The sequence below is a fragment of the Chiloscyllium punctatum genome, chromosome 33 (assembly GCF_047496795.1).
Source record: "Chiloscyllium punctatum isolate Juve2018m chromosome 33, sChiPun1.3, whole genome shotgun sequence".
NCBI lineage: Eukaryota > Metazoa > Chordata > Chondrichthyes > Orectolobiformes > Hemiscylliidae > Chiloscyllium > Chiloscyllium punctatum.
In genome coordinates, this window is record NC_092771.1 from 6,484,436 (window position 1) to 6,506,583 (window position 22,148).

At 39.7% G+C, this 22,148-nt stretch overlaps 1 protein-coding gene across 3 annotated transcripts in view; it reads right to left on the bottom strand.

Annotated features, from left to right (window-relative positions):
- Positions 1 to 5,924: 5,924 nt before the first annotated feature.
- furina (furin (paired basic amino acid cleaving enzyme) a) overlaps positions 5,925 to 22,148 on the bottom strand; it is a 101,272-nt gene continuing 85,048 nt past the window's right edge. For 2 of the 3 annotated variants that reach the window (XM_072552854.1, XM_072552855.1), the window contains exons 12-15: positions 21,600 to 21,779; positions 19,759 to 19,883; positions 18,269 to 18,394; positions 5,925 to 12,528 (exon numbers count right to left, since the gene is read on the bottom strand). In XM_072552854.1, the coding sequence (XP_072408955.1) occupies positions 11,960 to 12,528; positions 18,269 to 18,394; positions 19,759 to 19,883; positions 21,600 to 21,779 (1,000 nt within the window). In that variant the 3' untranslated portion in view covers positions 5,925 to 11,959. The remainder of the gene's footprint in view (positions 12,529 to 18,268; positions 18,395 to 19,758; positions 19,884 to 21,599; positions 21,780 to 22,148) is intronic. The other variant, XM_072552856.1, reaches the window with a different exon arrangement.

The following is a 22,148-nucleotide window of genomic DNA, read 5'->3' on the forward strand; positions in this document are numbered from 1 at the left end:
ATTACAGTGTGGAAACAGGCCCTTCGGCCCAACAAGTCCTCACCGACCCGCTGAAGCACAACCCACCCATACCCCTACATTTACCCCTTACCTAACACTACGGGCAATTTAGCATTGCCAATTCACCTGGCCTGCACATCTTTGGACTGTGGGAGGAAACCGGAGCACCCGGAGGAAACCCACGCAGACATGGGGAGAATGTACAAACTCCACACAGTCAGTCGCCTGAGACGGGAATTGAACCCAGGTCTCTAGCGAGATGTCCTGTGCAAAATCCTCACCAAGATTGGCTGTCCCCTGAGGGTCCTCAGGTTAGCTCAGTCATTCCACACTGACATGGAGGGAGTTGTTCAATTTGATATCTCTTCTTCAGAAGCCTTCAACAATTACAGTGGTCTGAAACAGGGCTGTGCGCTAGCCCCCACCCTGCTCAGTATCATCCTCACCGTCACACTGAAGCACACCTTTGTTGTCTACCTCTACACCAGATCGGACGGGAGGCTGTTCAATCTGCCCCAGCTAAGGGCAAAAACCAAGGTTCGTGAAGTACTCATTAGGGACATGTTATTTGCAGACGACAAGGCACTGGCAACACACCCAAGAGCAACTGCGACTCCTCATAACTCTGCCAGGACTTCCGCTTGACCATCAGCCGATAAACAACCAATGTGTTGGGACAAGGCGTTGACCACCCCTGCCTGCCATTCCCATCACCAACGATGAGTTGGAGGTAGTCCACAAGTTTACACACCCTGGCTCCACCAACACCGTCTCCCCCTAGACTCAGATCAATAGATGGATTGGACAAGCAGCCTCAACATTCATCAGGCCGACAAAGATGGTCTGGGGGAACAGAAAGCTAATAACGCACACCAAGGTTGCAATCTGGGGCCTGCATCCTCAGCACACTGTTTTTGGGCAGCAGACCTGGAACCTCCACCCCAGACAAGAGCGACATTGCATGCCTTCCACCTTCGTATCCTGGACATGAAATGGGCTGTCAGAGTCACCAATGAGGTCCTACCCCCTGGCCAGTTACCCAGCCTCTTCACCCTGCACCAACGCCATCTTCACTGGTTGGTCCAAGGGCACAGCATGTCAGACGGGAGGATCCCAAAGGATCTGCTGGACGGGAAACTGGTCTCCAGCAAAAGAGCAGCCCCATCTTCATTTCAAAGATGTCTGCAAGAGAGACATGAAGTCATTGCATATGAACATCGAAGGATGGGAGGACATTGCAAACGATCACTCTCGCTGGAGTCTGGAATTACACAGAGGTCTTAAAAGAGAGTAGTGGAGGCTTACTGCTTAAGAAAAATGCATCTGCTGAAGAAACAGCACCGGAGAACAGTGTCTTCAAGTACAGTCGCTGCAGCCGGGACTGCCACTCCCATGTGGGCCTCTACAGCCACAACAGACGCTGCTCTATCAAAGATTGAAGCAAGACTTCCTAGGCGCAGATCCATGGTCTCGCAAGACGACCGGGTGCCACCTATAAACTTCATTTGAGGCAGCTCAGGGAAGATTCACTCAGATGATCCCTGGAAATGGAGGAATTGTTTTTTGAGCAAAGATTAAACAGGTTGGATCTTCACTCACTGGAGTTAAGAAGAATGAGAGGTGATCTCAATGAAACAAAGAAAATTTACAGCCTAGTAACAGGCTCTTCTGCCCTCCAAGCCACTCCAAATCCACTGTCTCAACCTATCATCCAACTCCTAAGCATCTGGATCCCTCTGCTCCCCACCTACTCATGAATCTGTCCAGATGCACCTTAAATGAATCTACCGTACCTGCTTCTACTGGCAACACATTCCAGGCACCGACCACACTCTGCGCAAAGTACTTTATGCATATATCCCCCTTAAACTTTTCATTTCTCACCTTGAACATGTTACCTCGTTATTGAATCCCTCACACTGGGAAAAAGCTTATCTACCCAGTCTATATCCTTGATGATTTTGTAGACCTCAAATCAGCTCTCTCTCTTTCCCCCCCCCCCCCCACGAAAAAAATTCTAACCTACTCAAACTCTCTTCATAGCTAGCATCTTCCATACCAGGCAACATCCTCATAAACCTTGTCTGCACCCTCTCCAAAGCATCTACCTCCTTTTGTTAATGTGGTGACCAGAACTTTCACAGTATTCTAAATGTGGCCGAACGAAGGTCTTGTACAATTTTAACATGACCTGCCAGCTCTTATACTCAATACCCCATCCAATGAAGGCAAGCATACCATATGCCTTCTTGACCACTATATCCACCTGTGCAGCCACCTTCAGGGCGCAATAGACCTACACTCCCAGATCTCTCTACTCAACTTTTCCCCAAGGCTCTTCAGTTTACAGTGTAATTCGCTCTAGAATTAGACTTCCCAAAATTCATCACCTCACATTTGCCACTTCTCCACCCAACTTTCCAATCTATCTATATTCTCCTGTATTCTTTGACAGTCCCCTATGCAGTCACTACTCCATCAATCTTGGTGTCGTTTGCAAATTTAGTGATCAGACCAACAATGCCCTCTTCCAGATCATTTATGTATATTACAAACAACAGTGGCCCACTGATCCACGTAGAACACTACCAGTCACTTTTCTCCATTTCGAGAAACTCCCTTCAACTACTACTGTCTTCTGTTGCTCAATCAGTTCTTTATCCACCTAGCTAGAACACCCTACACAGCGTGTGACTTCATTTTCTCCATTAGCTTACCATACAGGATTCTTATGGGACTTGGCAGGGTAAATTCTGAGAGAATACTTCCCTCATGAGAGAGTCGAGGTTCAGAGGGTGGAGTCTCAGAATAAAGGGACACCAATTCAAGGCGGAGAATGAGGAGGAATTTCTTGTCTCAAAGGGTCGAGTGTCTTGGAACTGCTAACCACAGAGTATTGTGGGGGCAGAGTCCTTGCGTATATTTAAGGCTGTGATAGAGAGATTCTTGATCAATTGGGGAATCAAGAGTTATGGGGAAAGGGCAGGAAAGTGGATCTGATGAGTGTCTGATCAGCAATGATCCTATTGAAAGGTGCAGCAGGCTCAGGGGCCAAAAAGCCTAATCTTTTTCTTATTGCTTACAGTCTTATCAACAGGATACAGCATGAACTACGTACATTCAAGGAAATATTCATTTGGGAATGATCTACTCATCTGAGTCTTAATCTCTCAGCAATTCTAAGCATGCTTCCTTTTGAGAAGAAATACAGATATAATTACTCATCTTGCACACTATGCATCGAATATTTGGGTTACAGCAATTACTGAGATTACATAATATAAAGGCCATGCATTTGCTTAAATAGTTAACCAATTTATATAGATAATATAGAAAGGTTTAAGAACCAACTTAAATTGGTTAAATTAGTTCTAGAGATTAAAGGTGACAATGAATTTCCAAGATTCTTTGGTATCACTCTACTGAAATTATTTAACAAGTAGTTAATTATATCAAATAACATCTGGAATAACAAGGATACCTACGTCAGGTTTCTGTTTATTGACTACAACTCCACCTTCAAGACTATAATCCCAACCAAACTATTCTCCAAACTCCAAGACCTAGGTCTCTGCTCTGTCCCCTTAACTAGATTCTCAACTTCTTGACTCACAGACTGCAATCAAAGATAGGCCACAGCACCTCCTCGACCATAATCCTCAACATTGGGGCCCTGCATGTTCACTGACTACACTACTGTTGTCAGCCGGATATCAGACGAGACAGAACACTGGAAGAAGGTAGTGTTTGGTGACATGGTGTAAAGGTCACAATCTTTCCCTCAATGTCAGCAAAACTCAAGAGCTGATCATCAACTTCAGTAAGTAAGGAGGTCATGCCCTATTTACATCAAGGTGGAGATGGTGAACAGCATTAAGTCCCTAAGAGTGACGATCTGTCCTGGATCACCCACATTGATATGAGTGAAGAAAGCACAATGTCTCTTCATCTTCAGGAGACCAAAGAAATTCAGTTTGTTAATAAGGACTCTCACCAACCTTTACAGATGCAATATTGAAAGAATTTGTTTGGCAACTACTCTGCCCAGGACCATAAGAAACTACAGAGAGCCCAGTCCATCATGCAAGCCAACCTTCCGTCTACACTTCATGCCTCAAAGGCAGCCAAAGACCCCTCCCACCATGGTTATAATCACTTCCAACCTCCTTTGATGGGAAGATAAAAGACGTAAACACACGTAACCAACAGATTAAATAGTCTTTCCTTCTGTTATTCGGCTTCTGAATGGACTTATCAAATGCAAAATCTAATGTTGATCTTGCTTTTGGTGCACCTTCTTTGCCGTTGTAAATTTGTTTCTCACTCTGTTCAATCACCCTATGATCTTTGTAGGTTATGCATGCAAAACCTCGGTATATGTGGGAACAATAAATAAAATTATAATTGTAGCCATTCAACCTATTGAAAGGCTATTCTGTAGGTCGACTGGATCAGTTCAATTTATCTACTCTGCCTGTTTCTGGTTAGTCTTATTCAATGACAAATCCTGCTGAGAATTGCTTATGTATTCTGAAAACTGTTTTTCTCCCCCGTTGTACTTTTCAAAATTTTCTTTGAACTTTGGTGAATCACACCAAACCCTGTGGAGACTTATCAGATAAAGGATCTCTGGGGCAACATGCCTCAGGGACTCCGGTTCGATTCCAGCCTTGGGCAACTGTCTGCGTGGAGTTTGCACGTTCTCGCTGTGCCCGTATGGGCTTCTGCTGGGTTCATTGTGAAGGCGGCGTTTGTATGCTTTCCTTTATTGGTCGGAGTATTGAGTACAGGAGTTGGGAGGTCATGTTGCAGCTGTACAGGACATTGGTTAAGCCACTATTGGAATACTGCATACAATTGTGGTCTCCTTCCTATCAGAAAGATGTTGTGAAACTTGAAAGGGTTCAGAAGAGATTTACAAGTATGTTGCCAAAGTTGGAGGATTTGAGCTATAGGGAGGCTGAACAGACTGGGGCTGTTCTCCCTGGAGCTTCGGAGGCTGAGGGGTGACCTTATAGAGGTTTACAAAATTATGAGGGGCATGGATAGGGTAAATAGGCAAAGTCTTTTCCCCGGGGTTGCGGAGTCCAGATGTAGAGGGCATAGGTTTAGGGCGAGAGGGGAAAGATATGAGAGAGACCCACAGGGCAACTTTTTCACGCAGGAGGGTAGTATGTATATGGAATGAACTGCCAGAGGATGTGGTGGAGGCTGGTACAATTGCAACATTTAAGAGGCATTTGGATAGGTATATGAATGGGAAGGGTTTGGAGGGATATGGGCTGGGTGCTGGCAGGTGGGACTAGATTGGGTTAGGATATCTGGTCGGCGTGGACAGGTAGGACTGAAGGGTCTGTTTCCATGCTGTACATCTCTATGACTATATACAGGTGAGGTGGATTGACCATGCTAAATTGCCCTCCGTATTCATGGATGTATAAGTAGGGAGATTAGTCATGCTCACTGTGGGGATAGGGTGTGTCTGGATGGGACACTCTTCAGTGGGTCAGTGCAGAGCTGATGGGCAGAACGGCCTCTATTTGTATCATAGGGAGTCAATGCTTCGTCTTCTCTCAAAATCAGAATTCCAAATTCAGAAGAGTTTACTTACAGTTGGCTATCTACTTATCATAGTGCTCCTGGTTTTTATTTCACATAATCAACACATTTGCATTCAAAGGAGTCACAAGTCCACCGTCCCACAACTGACCACCGATCCTCACCCCTCAACCATAGATCAGTGCAATGTGGCAACACAAAAATTCTTGTGACACTAGGTTTCTTAATCAAACTGTAATGCAGTTAAAAATAAAAACAAATTGCAAAGCATCTGCAAAGACCATTGCAAAGACTTAAATATCTTAAAAAGATTGGACTTTTGTCATTGTTAGAAATAAATACAACAAATTTGCTTTGAAAGTCTTTAATTTCTTTAAGTAAATCTATGACAATATTTCCACATCCATTAAATAAGAGTAATTTATTTTTAAGCAATTTTTATATTACAAGAAAATTACTGTGCACTATATATTGTACAAAAATATGTCTGTTTACATATCTTGGTAAATCACCCACAATATCAGCATTATAGCAATTGGACATCACAGCAAGCAGCCTGAATCTCTCGTGTTTTAGTGCACTGCACTGTGGAATAAAAACTGCTATTGAGATTACGTAGCCCTTTCATTTTAATGTTTGTGAATGGTTTTGGGTGTTGCACATTTCTCTCATATCCTCCACTTCGTAATTTACTCCCCACCTCTCCCAAAGGCTCAACTCAGACTAAGATATTGTTTCACAGGTGCAAGCTGCCTTCCACTCTTCAATAGTGTCTTCAGATGCAAGCTTTGGCAATGTGAATTGATGGGCTAATTTACTACAGAAAGTACTAAATAGATTAATAAAAATTCTAATTTCACTATCTTAATTCTCAGGTGCAGAGCTCAACTGTAGTGCCATCTTGCCTGAAATTTATGACTGCACACCTTGAGAATCAACCCAAGAACATTCTGTTCCATATGGCTCAGTGCTATCCTGCAGAATATCTTCATCTGCCAAGCCCTTGGGAGAGCTTCTTAAGTAGCACTTTCAATTAAAGACTTGACCTTGTGAATGATTAATGCATAAGATTTGGAATGATAAAATATATTAGTGCAACATAGCTACACAAAATGACAGGAAGGGATAAAGAACCCATTTAAGTGTTATTTATTAACTACAACTACACTCAATCTCCAAAATGTGCAACTTTTCTGCCACTTGGTTTTTACCTGGTTAGGATATAGGTTATTGATGATTAGTCATTGTAAATGCATAAAACTAATGCTGACCAGCACATTGTCAACAAGCCAATTAGAGACCCAGATACTCTAGGTAACTATAACAATTTATACATTTTGCACGATAAAACTATTAAGAACTGTGCAAAGGGGTCAAAACGACCACATTAATCTGTTCATACTCAATATTTTTTGTAAGCTAGTCTGTCAATGATTTCTTCAAAAATTAACACTCCAGAAACCTATTTAACCTATTTCACTAGCTATTTTCCCAACCCTTCCAAAACTAAAAGATTTTGGTTTGTGTTTCAACACGGTGGGTGCAGAAACAAAGAGCTGGAATAAAAGACAATTGCGATTTGCAGGGTAAACAACCTGGGGGTTCATCAAAAATAGTCACTCAGTCTAAAGTGCATTGACGAACAAAGGAACTTGGAGCGGTTCATCAGTGAAGAGAGGTTTTAGGAATGGATGGAAAGGTTTATGGAGTCTAAATCAAATCAATTGGAACAGGCAAGATTATCCCCTTCTTTCCCAGTCAGAAACACATCTGAAAAACAGGTGTGCTTTACTGGAAAGAGAAATGTAGCACCAAACCAAGTGCCTGGGTGCAAAAAAAAGGCAGGGATGGAACTGGGGTGTACAAATCTGTACAAGGATTCGTAAACCTCCTGTACAAGAGGAGACTGCTAGAACGCAACAGCATTTTAATTATAGCTCTGTGTCCCTTTTCTTCCACCCCACCCTCATCAAGTATCCCACAATGCACTGCAAGAACAAAGTAGCAGAACAAGCAAAGTCATTTCCTCTCATCATCCAAAGCACCAGAACAATCAAACTCCTCTCACCATTTCCCAGAGGAACACATACATACTGCTCAACGCCTTTACACATTTAAGAGGTTGCATATTATGAAATTGTGGTTTATAATATATATTTTACAATTATTTACAATAATTTTTCATGAATTCTTGATTGATAATCACATATTTCCCAACCTCAGCCCAAGGCCCACAATCATATTGCTTTATTAAAAAGTTAACTGGTGCCATCACTTCACTCATGTTCAAAAAAGCCAGACAAAATCAGCACTGCTATTGTGGCACTAAGGAGGGAAAAAAATATTGTGCATACAGTGCAAAGTCAATAGTAAAGAGAAATCGGGAATTGTGTTACTAAGGCTGCTAAACCACACAGGACAGTCTGGGATGGCAGCACGTAAGACTAGACTTTAACTTCCATACCAGGAACCCACCTAATTTTAATGACAAATTATGATCACTCCATTTTACCCGAAAATGTCAAATATTAAAATCCCATTTGTTGAACGTGGCTTGCACAAAGCATCAATAATAAACTATTTTTGTTCCCATGATATTTATCTTGCCTCAATTCCTGAAAGTGACAGTTCTAACTGGGCTTAGTTCATCCTGCTACACATTATCTAGATGGCCATACACCATATATTAGCTCAATGGAAGGTAGTGGTCTATTTAACTGAAATCAGGTCAGAATCAAACTAAGCCCCATCTTTACCTGACATTCCTACAGGTGCACTTTCCACTCGGGATGACCAGTGTCCAATTAGGAATAGGAGTGACTTTCCGCTGCTCCTGATCATAGGGGTATTGAGGTCAAATGTACTACCCCAATTATTATTCTGGTTTCGGCCTAGCACAAAATATGACCAACGTTAGGGCTTCTACCCGATAGCTACTGGTATTGGTCAATTTCAAAGGAGGTCCAAAAGAATCTTTATCACTCCATTTTGTTTGGCTTGTAAGAACCATGTGCAAGGTTGTGATACAAGCACAATGCTTCACTGAAGACATCATTCCCATTTAGCAAGTTATCCTGTAGAATAAAATTAAATCTCCCCAACATTAAATTCTCTCCAACCGAGACATACTCTGACATCCTGGTTAAGGGGAGAAATTTGGGCATTTTCAATGCAACTCAGCCACAGGTAAAATAGACTACTTTCAATTTTAGCTCAAGGTAACAATCCAACCCATCCTAAATTCTCAAAATCTTATCTCAAACTTGTTAAATGTAGTCTCCTGCCCTATTATTTCACTTGAAACCAACAGCTCCGCATTTATACTATTATAATTCAACACAAGTTGTGTGAATGCATCATTTTCCCAATTGGATTGTGGTGAAATGCAACAGGGGTGTGAATTTTTGATATAGATTCACTTGAACCAGGACTCCCTGTGCATTAAACAAGAGATTTTATCCTTCTAGATTTCAGTGTTGTAGGGGAATTACTGTCATAACAGCAGGATGAATTACTAAAAGGGAACAAGTTAGTAATTGGCTAGAATAATTGTGGGAACAATTTGAAGTGATGAATTATGAGCATATGGAACAGCACTGAGGTGCTGGCTTTATTGATTTCTTTCTGTAGTGTATTAGTGCTGCTATGCTAGATATGCTTTGAGATAAACTGGCTGGGAATAAAAGATTTAGTATTACACTTCCCAATATAGAACAAATGGATCATTTGACTAGGCAGGAACTATGAAAATACACATATATAGCAAATACAACCAAATTCTGTGATAAGATTCCCTGACCAGCCCTGAAGTTTTTCTTTTGAATGTTGAATGGTAACATTTTACCCATAATTTTTATACATTATAAAAATCAAGAATAATGCAGTATTTAAAAGCTAATCTTCTGAGGCAGTTCTCTTACTTCATTGAAGAAAATCTTGATGTCATCAGTGAATCACCCTGAGAGGGTTTCAATGGTCTGAACATTTTGCTGTTCCTAATTCCCATTTCAGTTTAGCACCCCCCGCTCCCCCCCCCAAACAACCTTGAAGGGAAAGACTTCCCACCCACCTCAATGTTTTGTGCTCATTGTTTTTTTTCGTTTATACAGTCAAAAAGCAGAGAAGGTAAACATTTTTCACAGCTAATATCCAGAATTTTCAGCACAACATACCATTTCAGGTCAGGAGGCACCAATGGTAAAAAGGGAAAAACTGAAATTTAAGTGTCCAAAGTTTAACTAAGGAGGTAGCAACACTGATCAGAGGGTACAGACTATAAAACCAATGAGAGCAGACTCTGTCCAAGGCTTTGCTTTGTGACTGTTGGAGGACCAGACATCAGTAGCATTTTCCACACCTACCACCCTTGAAAGACATTGCAGAATTATCACCAAATTAAGGGCACTTTGTGCAATGGATCCACACCTCTTGGAATTAAAATGGAGAATTCCCAGACATTTCAAATAAGGACATCACAAGTACAGACAGAACTCCCACTGGACCGGTTTGGCTGGATTATAGCTCAGGTGCCAGAGATAACTTATTGGTACCCATTTATCTTGTCATTTTAATGAAAATGCAACTGGTATCTAAATAATACTCCTTTAAATTTTAACAAACAGTTCAACAAAATAACACATTTGTATCTTCAAATCCAACATGCCAAACTTAGAATTCTTATTACAGATGACACCCCTGCTTTAAGAAAATTAATCTTTACATTAAAATCATATTTAATGCCCAGTTCAACCTGCTCTATTTGCTGTTTTATAGGAACTGTGACAGCTTCCTCAGATCAGACTTCTCCAAGCAACACATACAGTATGTTCATAGTAAAATACTTTAATTAAAATAACTGGAAGACAATTTGAAAATAATGCTGTGTTAAATAGGAGCAAGAGTTCTGGCAACAATACAAAGTGCTACCGAGGTGATTCAAATCAACACTTCAGTAAGTAATGTGATGTGCAATAAATATTTATACTACTTAGGGGCTTTTGTCCTCAAGTAGTGTTATTGCTCGTAAATTAAATATTTTACGAAATCAGTAACTTGTTGCAATATCTTTCTTCCTTGGCCAAATACTGTACTTTAGCACTAACCTCAAAAGTACCTCCCACTACACTAGAATAATATTTTTCCATTTTCCCAACAAGTCATTCAGGTGAGATGCCCATTTAGTTGCACGCATGTTCCTTAGGCCTTTGATATTCAGAACTAGTCACTAGACTCAATCCTGACAGCAGGCAAAGACTCTAGCTTCAATTTGAGTCCAAGGTTATACATGTTAGTACATGCACCATCAGTTCTCCAGGTACAAATGAATTGTTTAGATTATGCAAACAAAACTTATGTGGTTTGTCTTCAACTTATTTTCTTTACTCCAGAATGGCTAGTGCCTAATTTCCTCGAAAAGGTGACTTTCCTGCTGATAAACAAGTTTTACATTTTTTTAAACTTCCCTTCTTAAAGCTGTGGTTGGGTGACAGTAACTGTCACTTTCTGGAACTGTTAGGCTGTTGACACCTTGCTTAAGTGCCAAGTTTCATATCTCAGCTCTGACAGGAAGGATTATCAAGTTGATCAGCCTTTGAGCTCATCAAGCCTGTACCTCAGTCAGACATCCACATGTATGTTCTTAGCATTGGAAAACACTATTACTTTCCTTCCCTCCTTACACCCACAGCCCCCAAGGGTACACAACCATAAATAGAGTACCCTAATTGAGCTCAGATTGGAATTCAATCAGAGACTTCACAGGTCAGAATACCTCAAACAACCACCAGAGGTAGTGAGTGACCTTATAAGCCAGAGGGATTTCATTGAGATTTAAAAAAAACAAACTTCAGTTACAGTTCAGTGAGCATTTTAAGGGATGAAATTAAATTTTTAAAAAAAATTAAAGTGCAAAAAAAATCCTTGAAACGAACTCAGTTTCTACAACTCAAAAGTCACTTCTGGCCCCTTTGATCATGTTGTGAAATACTTTACTGAAAATCTAAATAGTAATTTCAAATTCCTCAAAATTAATTGACTTCAAATTATCCAGGTACAGTGCTGTGGTCAATTTTGGAAGTCTTAAAATTTGTATAATTATCTATCACACAATACTGAATTAAAAATAACCCATTCCATTCTACCATTCTATGGCCCTGACCATGTTTTGCTGGGAACTAAAGACACCAACCTACCTCAGTTAAGAGCTGTGAAAAATGCCCAATTTCCAGTATTAACAGTTTAGCTTTGAGAGATTATGTCCAACATTATTTCAAGCACCCACATTCCATATAAAAACAGATGTGGATTTCTTGTAACCTTAAGACACTTTTCACTGAAGTCCGTGAAAATGAGACATATAACCCTTCATCAGTAACGGGAGGGATCAACTGAAAGAGGAATACTAGAGGACACTTTGTATTTTCTTTATAAATGCTGTTCTTTCACTTTGGCCCTCAACATCAAATTCTTCACAATCCGATTCAGATAAATCACCATCTTTCCACATGTCAGAAATTCCTTTGTAAGATATAATCCCTTTCCCGTTTTGTAGAGTGTAGACTTTCACTTTGCTGAACTGGAATCCTGACCTGACCTGAAGAACTATGAATATTATAAAAAATACCATTATAATGAAGGCACAGATGGTAAAAGCAAACCATATAGGTACTTGAGATTCAGTGAGTGGTTCAACTACTTCCTCATTTTCCAAGGGAGATTCCCTGCTGACTTGCATTTGGGGTGAACAGCTCAATTCAACTTCATTGTAGTGTGAATGAGGGAGGCAAGAAAGGCAGTGATTGGCTGCAAATCCATTGCATGTGCGGCAAGAAGCATGACAAGGAAGGCAGGCCAAAACTTGTGAAGATTCAATATTGTTGTCCAAGAGACTGTCAACCAATCCTTTATAAAAGCCAGGTGGACACTTTTCCACGCAGCTTTGCTGATGCAGAAAATATACACCTTCACATTCTGAGGAGACAAAATGAGAGAGAAACAAATACTTCATGAACAATTTCAGTTGCAGTAATTTTACAGCTGCTGAGGTTCCAAGCATGAAAGGCAAAGAAATTCAGACAAAATAAAGCATCTTCCCCACCACTTAAGATAAGATTTGACTTTGTTGGCTTGGGGAATGTGTTGTTATCTAGTTGGGGCAGGGTGAGAAAGAGCGTGTACACATTTTGAGAATATTTATAGGGTAAGATTTAGAAATTACGTTATTGTATATGTTAACTAATTATTGCACTTTACGGACTTTGTTTTGATAAGTTGATAATTGTACTTAATGAATTTTGTTAACAGATAATTTTGATTAAAACTTACATAAATGGATAAATGTATTTAACCAGTCATCCTAGTAACCAGAAAGAAGTACTTGTGCGTTACAAACGGTGTAGTGGTTCTAGAGTGACTGGGTACGCCTTCAGTGTCACTCTTATCAGCATCAAATAAAATAATGGATACTCTCAAATAAATTAAGTAGACAAATTACCAATGCAAATTTAAAGCTGTAAACATACTTCCTAAAATAAAATGAAATAAAAACAAATTAGAAATATCTACAGTATCCACCATTATAGGGGGATAGTAAAGGACAATATAGATTTTGGGTGGAGATCATCATTAGAACTCCTTAAAAGCCAAGATTAAAAATGAGAGAATAATCTCAACTTTAGAGAAACAAACCTCTCTAGAAAACACCTGTTAAAAATGCTCCCAGTTTAAATGAGGCAAAAAACGGTGATCAAAACACCAGATTCCTGTTTCACTAAGAAAGGCAGACATGGCTCATCAGAAAACAGAAGTTTGCCAGTTTTATAATTCAGTTTATAACAAAGCTGAGGCACCATACCCAAAATGTTTAACAGATTATAATGAAAGATAAATTCACTAAACACAACCCTACGGCCTGCTGGTTAGAGAACCCTTTTAAAATACACAGCAGGCTGCATAAATTAATGTCAAACTTTGATGTTTTTCAAAGCATTTTCCCAATTATTTTGTTATAAAATCCAGGTGCATTCCTCAATTGCTAAAATTTAGCTAAACAATTACATCTGGTGTGCAAAGAGCACTTAAGACAACATTCACAGATTATTCAACCACTAAGGGAACGTGAACTCAGACCAACTGTATTTTCACACAATACCACCACAGCAGGAATCATACCCAGATCTTCCCTCCCTCCAGAGACAGGTGATATGGACTTCAATTGAAGAATGCCTTTTTTCCCCAGCTAAGAACTAAATGAATAGACACTATAGATGGAACCTTGATTTCCTGAATTGTGTATTCACCCACAAAGAAGAAATTTTCAGAAGCTCTAAAAGTTTTAAATCTCCAACATTTGTCATTTATATAAATGATCTGGATGTGAGCATAGGAGATATAGTTAGAAAGTTTGCAGATAACACCAAAATTGGAGGTGTAGCGAACAGTGAATGGGATCTTGATCAGATGGGCCAATGGGTTGAGGAGTAGCAGATGGAGTTTAATTGAGATAAATGTGAGGTGCTGCTTTTTGGGGAAAGCAAATCAGAGCAGGACTTGCACACTTAACGGTAAGGTCCTGGGGAGTGTTGCTGAACAAAGAGACCTTGGAGTGCAGGTTCATAGTTCCTTGAAAGGAGAGTCACAGGTAAATAGGATCGTGAAGGCGGTGTTGGTATGCTTTCCTTTATTGGTCAGCGTATTGAGTACAGGAGTTGGGAGGTCATGTTGCAGCCATATAGGACGTTGGTTAGGCAATATTCTGGAATATTGCATGCAATTCTGGTCTCTTTCCTATTGGAAGGATGTTGTAAAACTTGAAAGGGTTCAGAAAAGATTCACAAGGATGTTGCCAGGGTTGGAGGATTTCAACTATAGGGAGAGGCTGAATAAGCTGGGGCTGTTTTCCCTGGAGCATCGGAGGCTGAGGGGTGACCCTAAAGAGGTTTATAAACTCATGAGGGGCATGGATAGGCTAAATAGACAAGGTTTTTTCACTGGAGTGGGGGAAGTTCAGAACTAGGGGGCATAGGTTTAGGGTGAGAGGGGAAAGATATAAAAGGGACCTAAGGGGCAACTTTTTCATGCAGAGAGTGGTGCATGTATGGAATGAACCAACAGAGGAAGTAGGGGAGGCTGGTCGAATGGGACAGATTAGGTTAGGATAACTGGTCGGCATGGAGAAGTTGGACCGAAGGGTCTTTTTCTGTGCTGTACACCTCCATGACTATGTCAACTGATAAAGAAATGCAGTAAGATGTGCACTAATAAATGCACTGTCCTCTTGCTTTTGGTGCACTTTAATCAGCACAAGTTGCTGCTATTTGATCATAATATTGCTCACAAGTGTCCTCATCTGGAGATCTCTCATCACATTTTTTCTGCAGCTAATAAGTATATGGTGCCAATTTATCCCTGACAGGCCAGTGACAGAATGTGAAGAAATGAAGTCACTTGATTGCAAAGTCTACAGTCAATGCTCATTTTGCGAATATAAATAACTGCTTTTCTGACTGATGGAATTTCAAAGCTAAAAACATGCTTAGCCCCTACAAAAGGGCCCACAGACAGCTCGTATTGTTAAAAATGTCATGAAATAAAAGCCATATTTGAAAGTAGTCTCAAAATGAGTTGGGCTCCAATCCACCCAGGGACATTCCTGCAAATAAATGACCTGATTACTGCACTGTTAAATGCATTTCTATCAAATTTACTTGACTTTACTATTCTTGAGTCTGGAATTTGCTGTTGGTTGCAGTGGACTTTATATCAGAAATTTAATTGAGTCCAGTATGATATCTAAAGTGAATATTATTTCTAACAATTTTTAAAATGCTGCAAAATCCTGTAGGGCTCAGTACTGAAATTCACACAAGGCAATTGGTAAAATTTAAGTGCATTTAGATTGTTGTTCTACCAAGCCACAATTTGCATAGTGTGGAGAGCTGCAAATGTATATTTTAATAGTTAAATCACAAGGATGCAGAGCCTCATTGTAAAACTGTCCAATTCCAATGAATCATTAACCTTAAATCCAAGCCCTCAAAACAGTTAGTGATTCACAAAATTCAGGATGAAGTCAGAGAGCCATTTTCATATAAATGACACCCAATATCTCAATTTTGCCTGCACTGCTCTGTCCAATGATAGCTGCTCTTTAAATGAAGAGTTCAAATTCAATAATTCCGTCCTCGTAATACCTCTCTATATCACATCCGCTAATCATTCCTCATGTTCAATGGTAACTTTTCTTGTCGCCATGTCTCTCATCAGCATGATTAGGGTAATTATCCCAAGCCTTTCTGAATAAATCTAAACTACAAATAGTGCATCCGACAATGCTTTTCACTTATTCAGTTGTTCAATCCTGGGAAAGCATGTAAAAATTCACTTATTCCCTCACACTCTTTTCAATGGACGGCACGGTGGCATAGTGGTTAGCACTGCTGCCTCACAGCACCAGAGACCTGGGTTCAATTCCCGCCTCAGGTGACTCTGTGTGGAGTTTGCACATTCTCCCAATGTCTGCGTGGGTTTCCTCCCACAATCCAAAAATGTGCAGGTTAGGTGAATTGGCCATGCTGAATTCCCGTAGTGTTCGGTGAAGGGGTAAATGCAGGGGAATGGATCTGGGTGGATTGAGTTTCGGCGGGTCAGTGCGGACTTGTGGGCCGAAGGGCCTGTTTCCACACTGCAAGTAATCTAATATAATCGAAACCTAGAATTATCTAATCACAAATTCCCAAGTGACCTTTCTTTTCTCCTTTTCTGAAGTATTAGCCAAATCTCTGTATTCAACATTACGGCTCTAGCATTTTACTTAGGTCTCGTTAAAAAAAATTCTAAAAGGTAAAAGACTAAAAAAAAACTGATGAATTACTGTAACATTTTATTTCACCTTTGTAGCTTACACTATAACCATGGCAATGCCTGCAAGCTGAACATTACAATAAGGTGACTGCCTGATTTCTAATCTGTTGTCATACCTAACTTAAATGGATCAACGACCCAAAGAACTTAGCCCAGTTAGCACAAATGTTGAATTTGGCATTTTTAAGATAAAACACTCAAGATCATTTTTTAAAAATGGAAGAATAAGACATTTAGCCCCTTAACATGCTCTGCCATTCAACAGGATCATGGCTGATCTGACAGTGATCTCAACTCCACTTTCTTACCTGCTTTTCCAATAACCCTAAACTCCCTTGTGGATCAAATATTTGTCTAATGCTGCCCTGAATATATTCATCAATGCAACATATTATTCTACTTGGAAGAGATTCCAAAAGATTAACTGATACCCAGAAGATATTCTTCCATCTCCAACCTATTTTAGATCTGTGCCCCATATTGTCACAGACTCCTCCAGGCGGGGAAACATCCTTTCAGCATCTACACTACCACGCCCCTCAGAAGCTTACGTTTCAGTAAGATCACCAGATTCCCACTTCATGCAGAATTCTGCAGTAGGTCTCAACCTAATTACTCTGCACCTTTATTTTTGCTGCCAAAGTGGACAACTTCATTTTCCTCACACTGTACGCCATTCGTGAAGACTTTGCTCAGTCATCTGTCATTTGCATCCTTTTCATTGTCTAACCTTGTATCAGCAAATTTGGATACATTCTGTTCCTTCATCCAAAAAATTAACATAAATTGCAAATAATTGAAGTGCCAGCACTGATCCCTGTCCATTCCAGTCATTACATTTGTAAACTTGAAAATGACTCATTTATCCTGTTTCCTGTTAGCTAACCCTCTACCCAAACTAAATAATTAACACGATGAGTTTATAAACTTTACATAAATCTTTCAGAGCAACACAGAGCACATTTTCAAATCAAGAGTTCACAATAAAGCTTTTTGGTAATCCTTTCGCCAAGCCCCATCATACTACAAAACTCTACCTTTTACAACCGAGGATTAAAAAAGGTCCTTTTCAATGGAACAATTAGCACAAAATAGCCATCAGCTTCACACAGGCAGTAACACTGCAAGAGAACCTCAACTACTGAGCCCAACACACCTGCGCACAAAACAAAGGTTTGAGTAGAAAAACTTTCAAATGCAGCTAAGTGACACTACAAACACTGTTGAACCACTGAAGGGTACCACAAGCCATTCAAATTGATAAATTTAACAGGTTAACAGCCTTCTGTAAATGTATGAGGAGAAAGTGAGGACTGCAGATGCTGGAGATCAGAGCTGAAAATGTATTGCTGGAAAAGCGCAGCAGGTCAGGCAGCATCCAAGGAGCAGGAGAATCGACGTTTCAGGCATGAGCCCTTCTTCAGGAATGAGGAAAGTGTGTCCACTTTCCTCATTCCTGAAGAAGGGCTCTTGCTCGAAACGTCGATTCTCCTGCTCCTTAGATGCTGCCTGACCTGCTGCGCTTTTCCAGCAACACATTTTCAGTTCTGTAAATGTATGTCAATTTCATGGAACTAACTTTGAAAGAATTTCCATTTTTTAGTTTTTTAACTTCAGACATTTTGAAAATCAAACTCAATAGAGGACTGTTTTCCCTTATAGTCAGAATTAACTTGTTAAACATTTCACAGAATACAAACTATTGACAAATGACACTATGTAAAGGGATGGAGGTTAAGGATTGCATGAAATATGTTAATTATTTTCTATTTCTGCTTGTAGAGGGCGCTCTGAGACAAAGCTCTATTTCTCTCTACATTCAACTCTATGCCTTCTCTTGCTTACTTACCTGCACACACTTGCTGAGAGTTCAGTGTTTTGCAGTTGGCAGGTAGTGTAATGTTGGTCGATTTCTGCTGGCTGTTGTTAGTTGGTGCTGTCCCATAAAGAACCAGTGTAAATTGTCTCAGGGTACCTGAACAGAGAAGCTCTATTACAAACTTTCTGCTATAAGCAAGCATATTTAAAAAGCAATAACCAGGACAGTAGTAAAAGGACAAAGACACAATTTTTCTAAATACAAAATAGTACCTGAAAGCAGCAAATAGGGCAAGTACGAACCTGTTAGGAAATGGCCCTTCATCATATTTTCCATAAAGATACTGTGTTGATGCTGCTCCTTTAACAAAGTTAATCAGTCCTTGTTTTTTTTTCCCCCAGAGGAATCAAAGGTAGGGGTTCCAATATATCTGGAAATATCTACTTGAAAAACCTTTGTTTCTTTAAAAACATGTACAATAAAAGGAGTGGCCAACTCTCCCAGTTCAGGGTTTGTTTTTAGCAAGCTTTGTAGCTGCCGATTAAGTTTTAGTTAGAAGCTCAGAGAAGCTGCAGGGGACCCAAAGAAGCAGTTCCAGGCTGACCCCTGCACCCCCACCCCCAATCCTCTGAGACATCTCTCCTGTAAGAACCAGTGTTGGATTTTACCTTTTTTTGCCAAGGGGGTGTTTATGGGGATGCTGCAAGTATTTGGAACAGCATCAAGAAGTTAGGATAGAAGTTGGGTTTTCAGACAGGCTAGGTTATTCTAATTTTGGTTCTCTTCTGTTAGTGTTTCATTCAGTAGTCTGCAAATAAATTCTGATTTGTTTAAAACTGAGTGCTTGGACCAGCTGCATCACTCCTGGAATATCCACTGTACACATGCTTAAAACAACTGGAAAAGTTAGGGTCTGGGCTCTCTTCTTGGAATGTTTTGAAGGGATCTGGCCTGGTACATAGCAATACACACTAACTGTTAAGCTACCTTTTCTCATCTAGATTCAGATCACACTTGTGTTGAAAATGATTAGCTTATTTAATAGAGTGTTAGAATCAACAAGTTTGTAAATATGAAGCTGTTGTAAATCAGACCTCAAAACAAAAAGTGCTGTAACTACTCAGCAGTCTGGCAGTGTCTGAAACTCTGCTGCTCTCTCCACAGATGCTACTTCCAGTAGTAGCAGTATTTAAATGTTAGAAAATATTGTTCCTGTTAGACAGCATGTTAGTGGGCTAGAGATAGGAGATCTATAACAGGCAAGAATTGGAGGTAATTGAAGAAATATAGTAAATCATTAGGTCATGAAATATACAAGATGCAGAAACAACATTTAAAACCAATCTGTATTTTGGAAGATATTATAGGATTGGGGAAAGAACATAGAAAAAAGGCATGAGAGCAGATAGGCCAGTAGACTGCTGGAACTCTTTCTGGTAATACAAGTTTCTATGATTCACAGCAACCATTAGGGAAAAGGGTTTTAGTCTAAATACTTAAAGACAATTATGGAAACAAACCATAATTATTTGCACCAGAAGTATTTTCTAATTCCAGAACCCATTCTCCTGAGGGGTTTTCATCCCAGGAATGAGTGGTCATGAATGCCCAGTCAGTAAATCCCTCAGATGAGTAGTCATGCTCTCTGCAGTAGATAAAAACAATTGTGAGTGACTACAAAGCCTTATGGTTCTTTCACACCAAAACACCAAGAAAAATTGATACCATTGTTTTCTTTCATTTCTACCCTAACAGAATTAAAAGGATTGAAATGTACACTCATTTAATCAATTATGAAAATGTACAATGCAATGCTTAATATCCCTTTTCAATTTTATTATAGATCATTCAATATCAGCACTTTACATAGAAAAGGCAAGTCTATGGATTTATTTGGTCAGTGTTGGACAGGAATTTAAATTGTGATCTACTGAAATCCCACTCCAAAGTCACCACATTTAGGATAGTGCCCTGACCATCTCCTATCTATTGAAGTAGACAGGATAGAAACAGAACACTGATTCTGATCTTGAATATAACAATAGTTAAAGCACAACATTCACAGAAATGAGTAAATTCACATTTGTGCAAATTATTGCTTGTGAAGACGACTCAGGCTGCTCATATTGTGCAAGTTCAATTGTCGAGTCAGTTATTACACCCTCCAGTTTTGAACTCCCCCTATCATGTGCTCTATATACACTGACAAAACAGACCTAGACAAAAACTCTTAAATCACAAGGATACTATATATTTGATGATTTACCTTTGTTAAATGCTTTCACTAAAGATCAATCTCCTATAAACAGGATGACTCAGCTTGTTTCAACAGCACCTAATATTTGCATTGCCTAATTGAATTAATTAATAGAGCAATGATTGTGCACTTAACTCTTTCTAGAGAAAGAATTCCAGTCAGTTACATTGGCAGGACTCCTTCAGAATACTGTAGCGGCACAAACAACAATGATAGCTGCTCATTTTCAAAATACCATTGTGCTTTGTTTACAAGCAAGTGACTTGCTGCATACAGAATTTAGCAAAATGGTTAGTGAGAGCTTTAGAGAGAGTGTCTCTAAATATTGTTTTAGGGAGTGCCAGACTGCATTGCTGTATCTAGTCAGTGTTGGATGTCATTAAGGCCCTGATCCTTGTCAGAAGGGATGAGCGAATGCTCCCTGGTGACTAGCTAAAAACTTTTGCTTTAATTGGTCATGCAATGTGGGTACCACTGGTGAAGTTAACATAGATTGCCAAGAAAGCAGTTAAGAGTCAACCACATTGTGGAGGTTCTGGACTTACATCGACCAGGTAAGGATGGCGGATGTCCTTCCTTTAAGGACAATGGTGAATCAGTTTGGTTTTTAATCTGTCATTACATTAAGCTAACTTTTTATTCCAGATTTTTACTGAACTCAAGTTTCACCGTCATCTGTCATCGTGGGACTTAACATAACATTACCCAGGATTCTGGATTACCAATCCAGTGATTTTACCACTAGGCCACAACCCTCAACTACAGATCTGCTGGTCATAAGTAGTCAACCACTGATTGTGGACTAAGTTTTGAGTAATCTTTCTCAGTAATAAAATCACTCTTTCACTCCAATCTTCCATTGAGCTGTAGTTAATTACGTTTGCAGGTCAATTAGATAATCGAGCCAGTCCTCAGTGAGTCACAATGGACTGAACTTTAAAATCCTCTTTGTCAGGTACTAATCAACAAAATGTTGACAAAAAAAGACACTTACACCAACAAATTTTACCCATTAAAGAATTACAAGCTAATTTCTATCACCCGCGGGTTATTTAATATTAGTAATTTTCGTGCATTCATTCTCGAGCTGCAGCAACATCATACCTTGGTGCCAACAGAGTTGACCTCGTCCCCATAGGACTGGTGAGAAATATAGCCAAGTCTCCACGCCGGTTATATGATAATGTAATCCTTGCCTGCACATGCTCTAAGGAGTGGATAAAATTTGAACTTCCAAGGCATGCATCAACCCTTTTCCGAATCTCCAATCGGCTACCAATATCCCTGAAAAGTTGAACACCAGAACTGTAGAAATCCCTGAACTCTGAATTACATTAAGACAGTATCAGAATACCAATTCAAATAATCTATCAGCATGCAGAATTAAATTATAATGTGGGGTCACAGTTTTAGGATACATTATAGCAGATTTAAAACAGATGACGATAAAGTACTTCTCTTAAAAGGAGGTGAATCTGTGAAATGCACTAACCCAGATTGAGTAAAATTAAGGAAATAGATAGATTTTTAGTTAGTAATAGATTAAATGATTATGGAGCACAGGCAGAAAGTGAAATCAAGGCCAAAAATGATATCATTCATAACCGTATCAAATGGGAGAGCAAGTTTAAGGGGCTGAATAGACTACTCCTG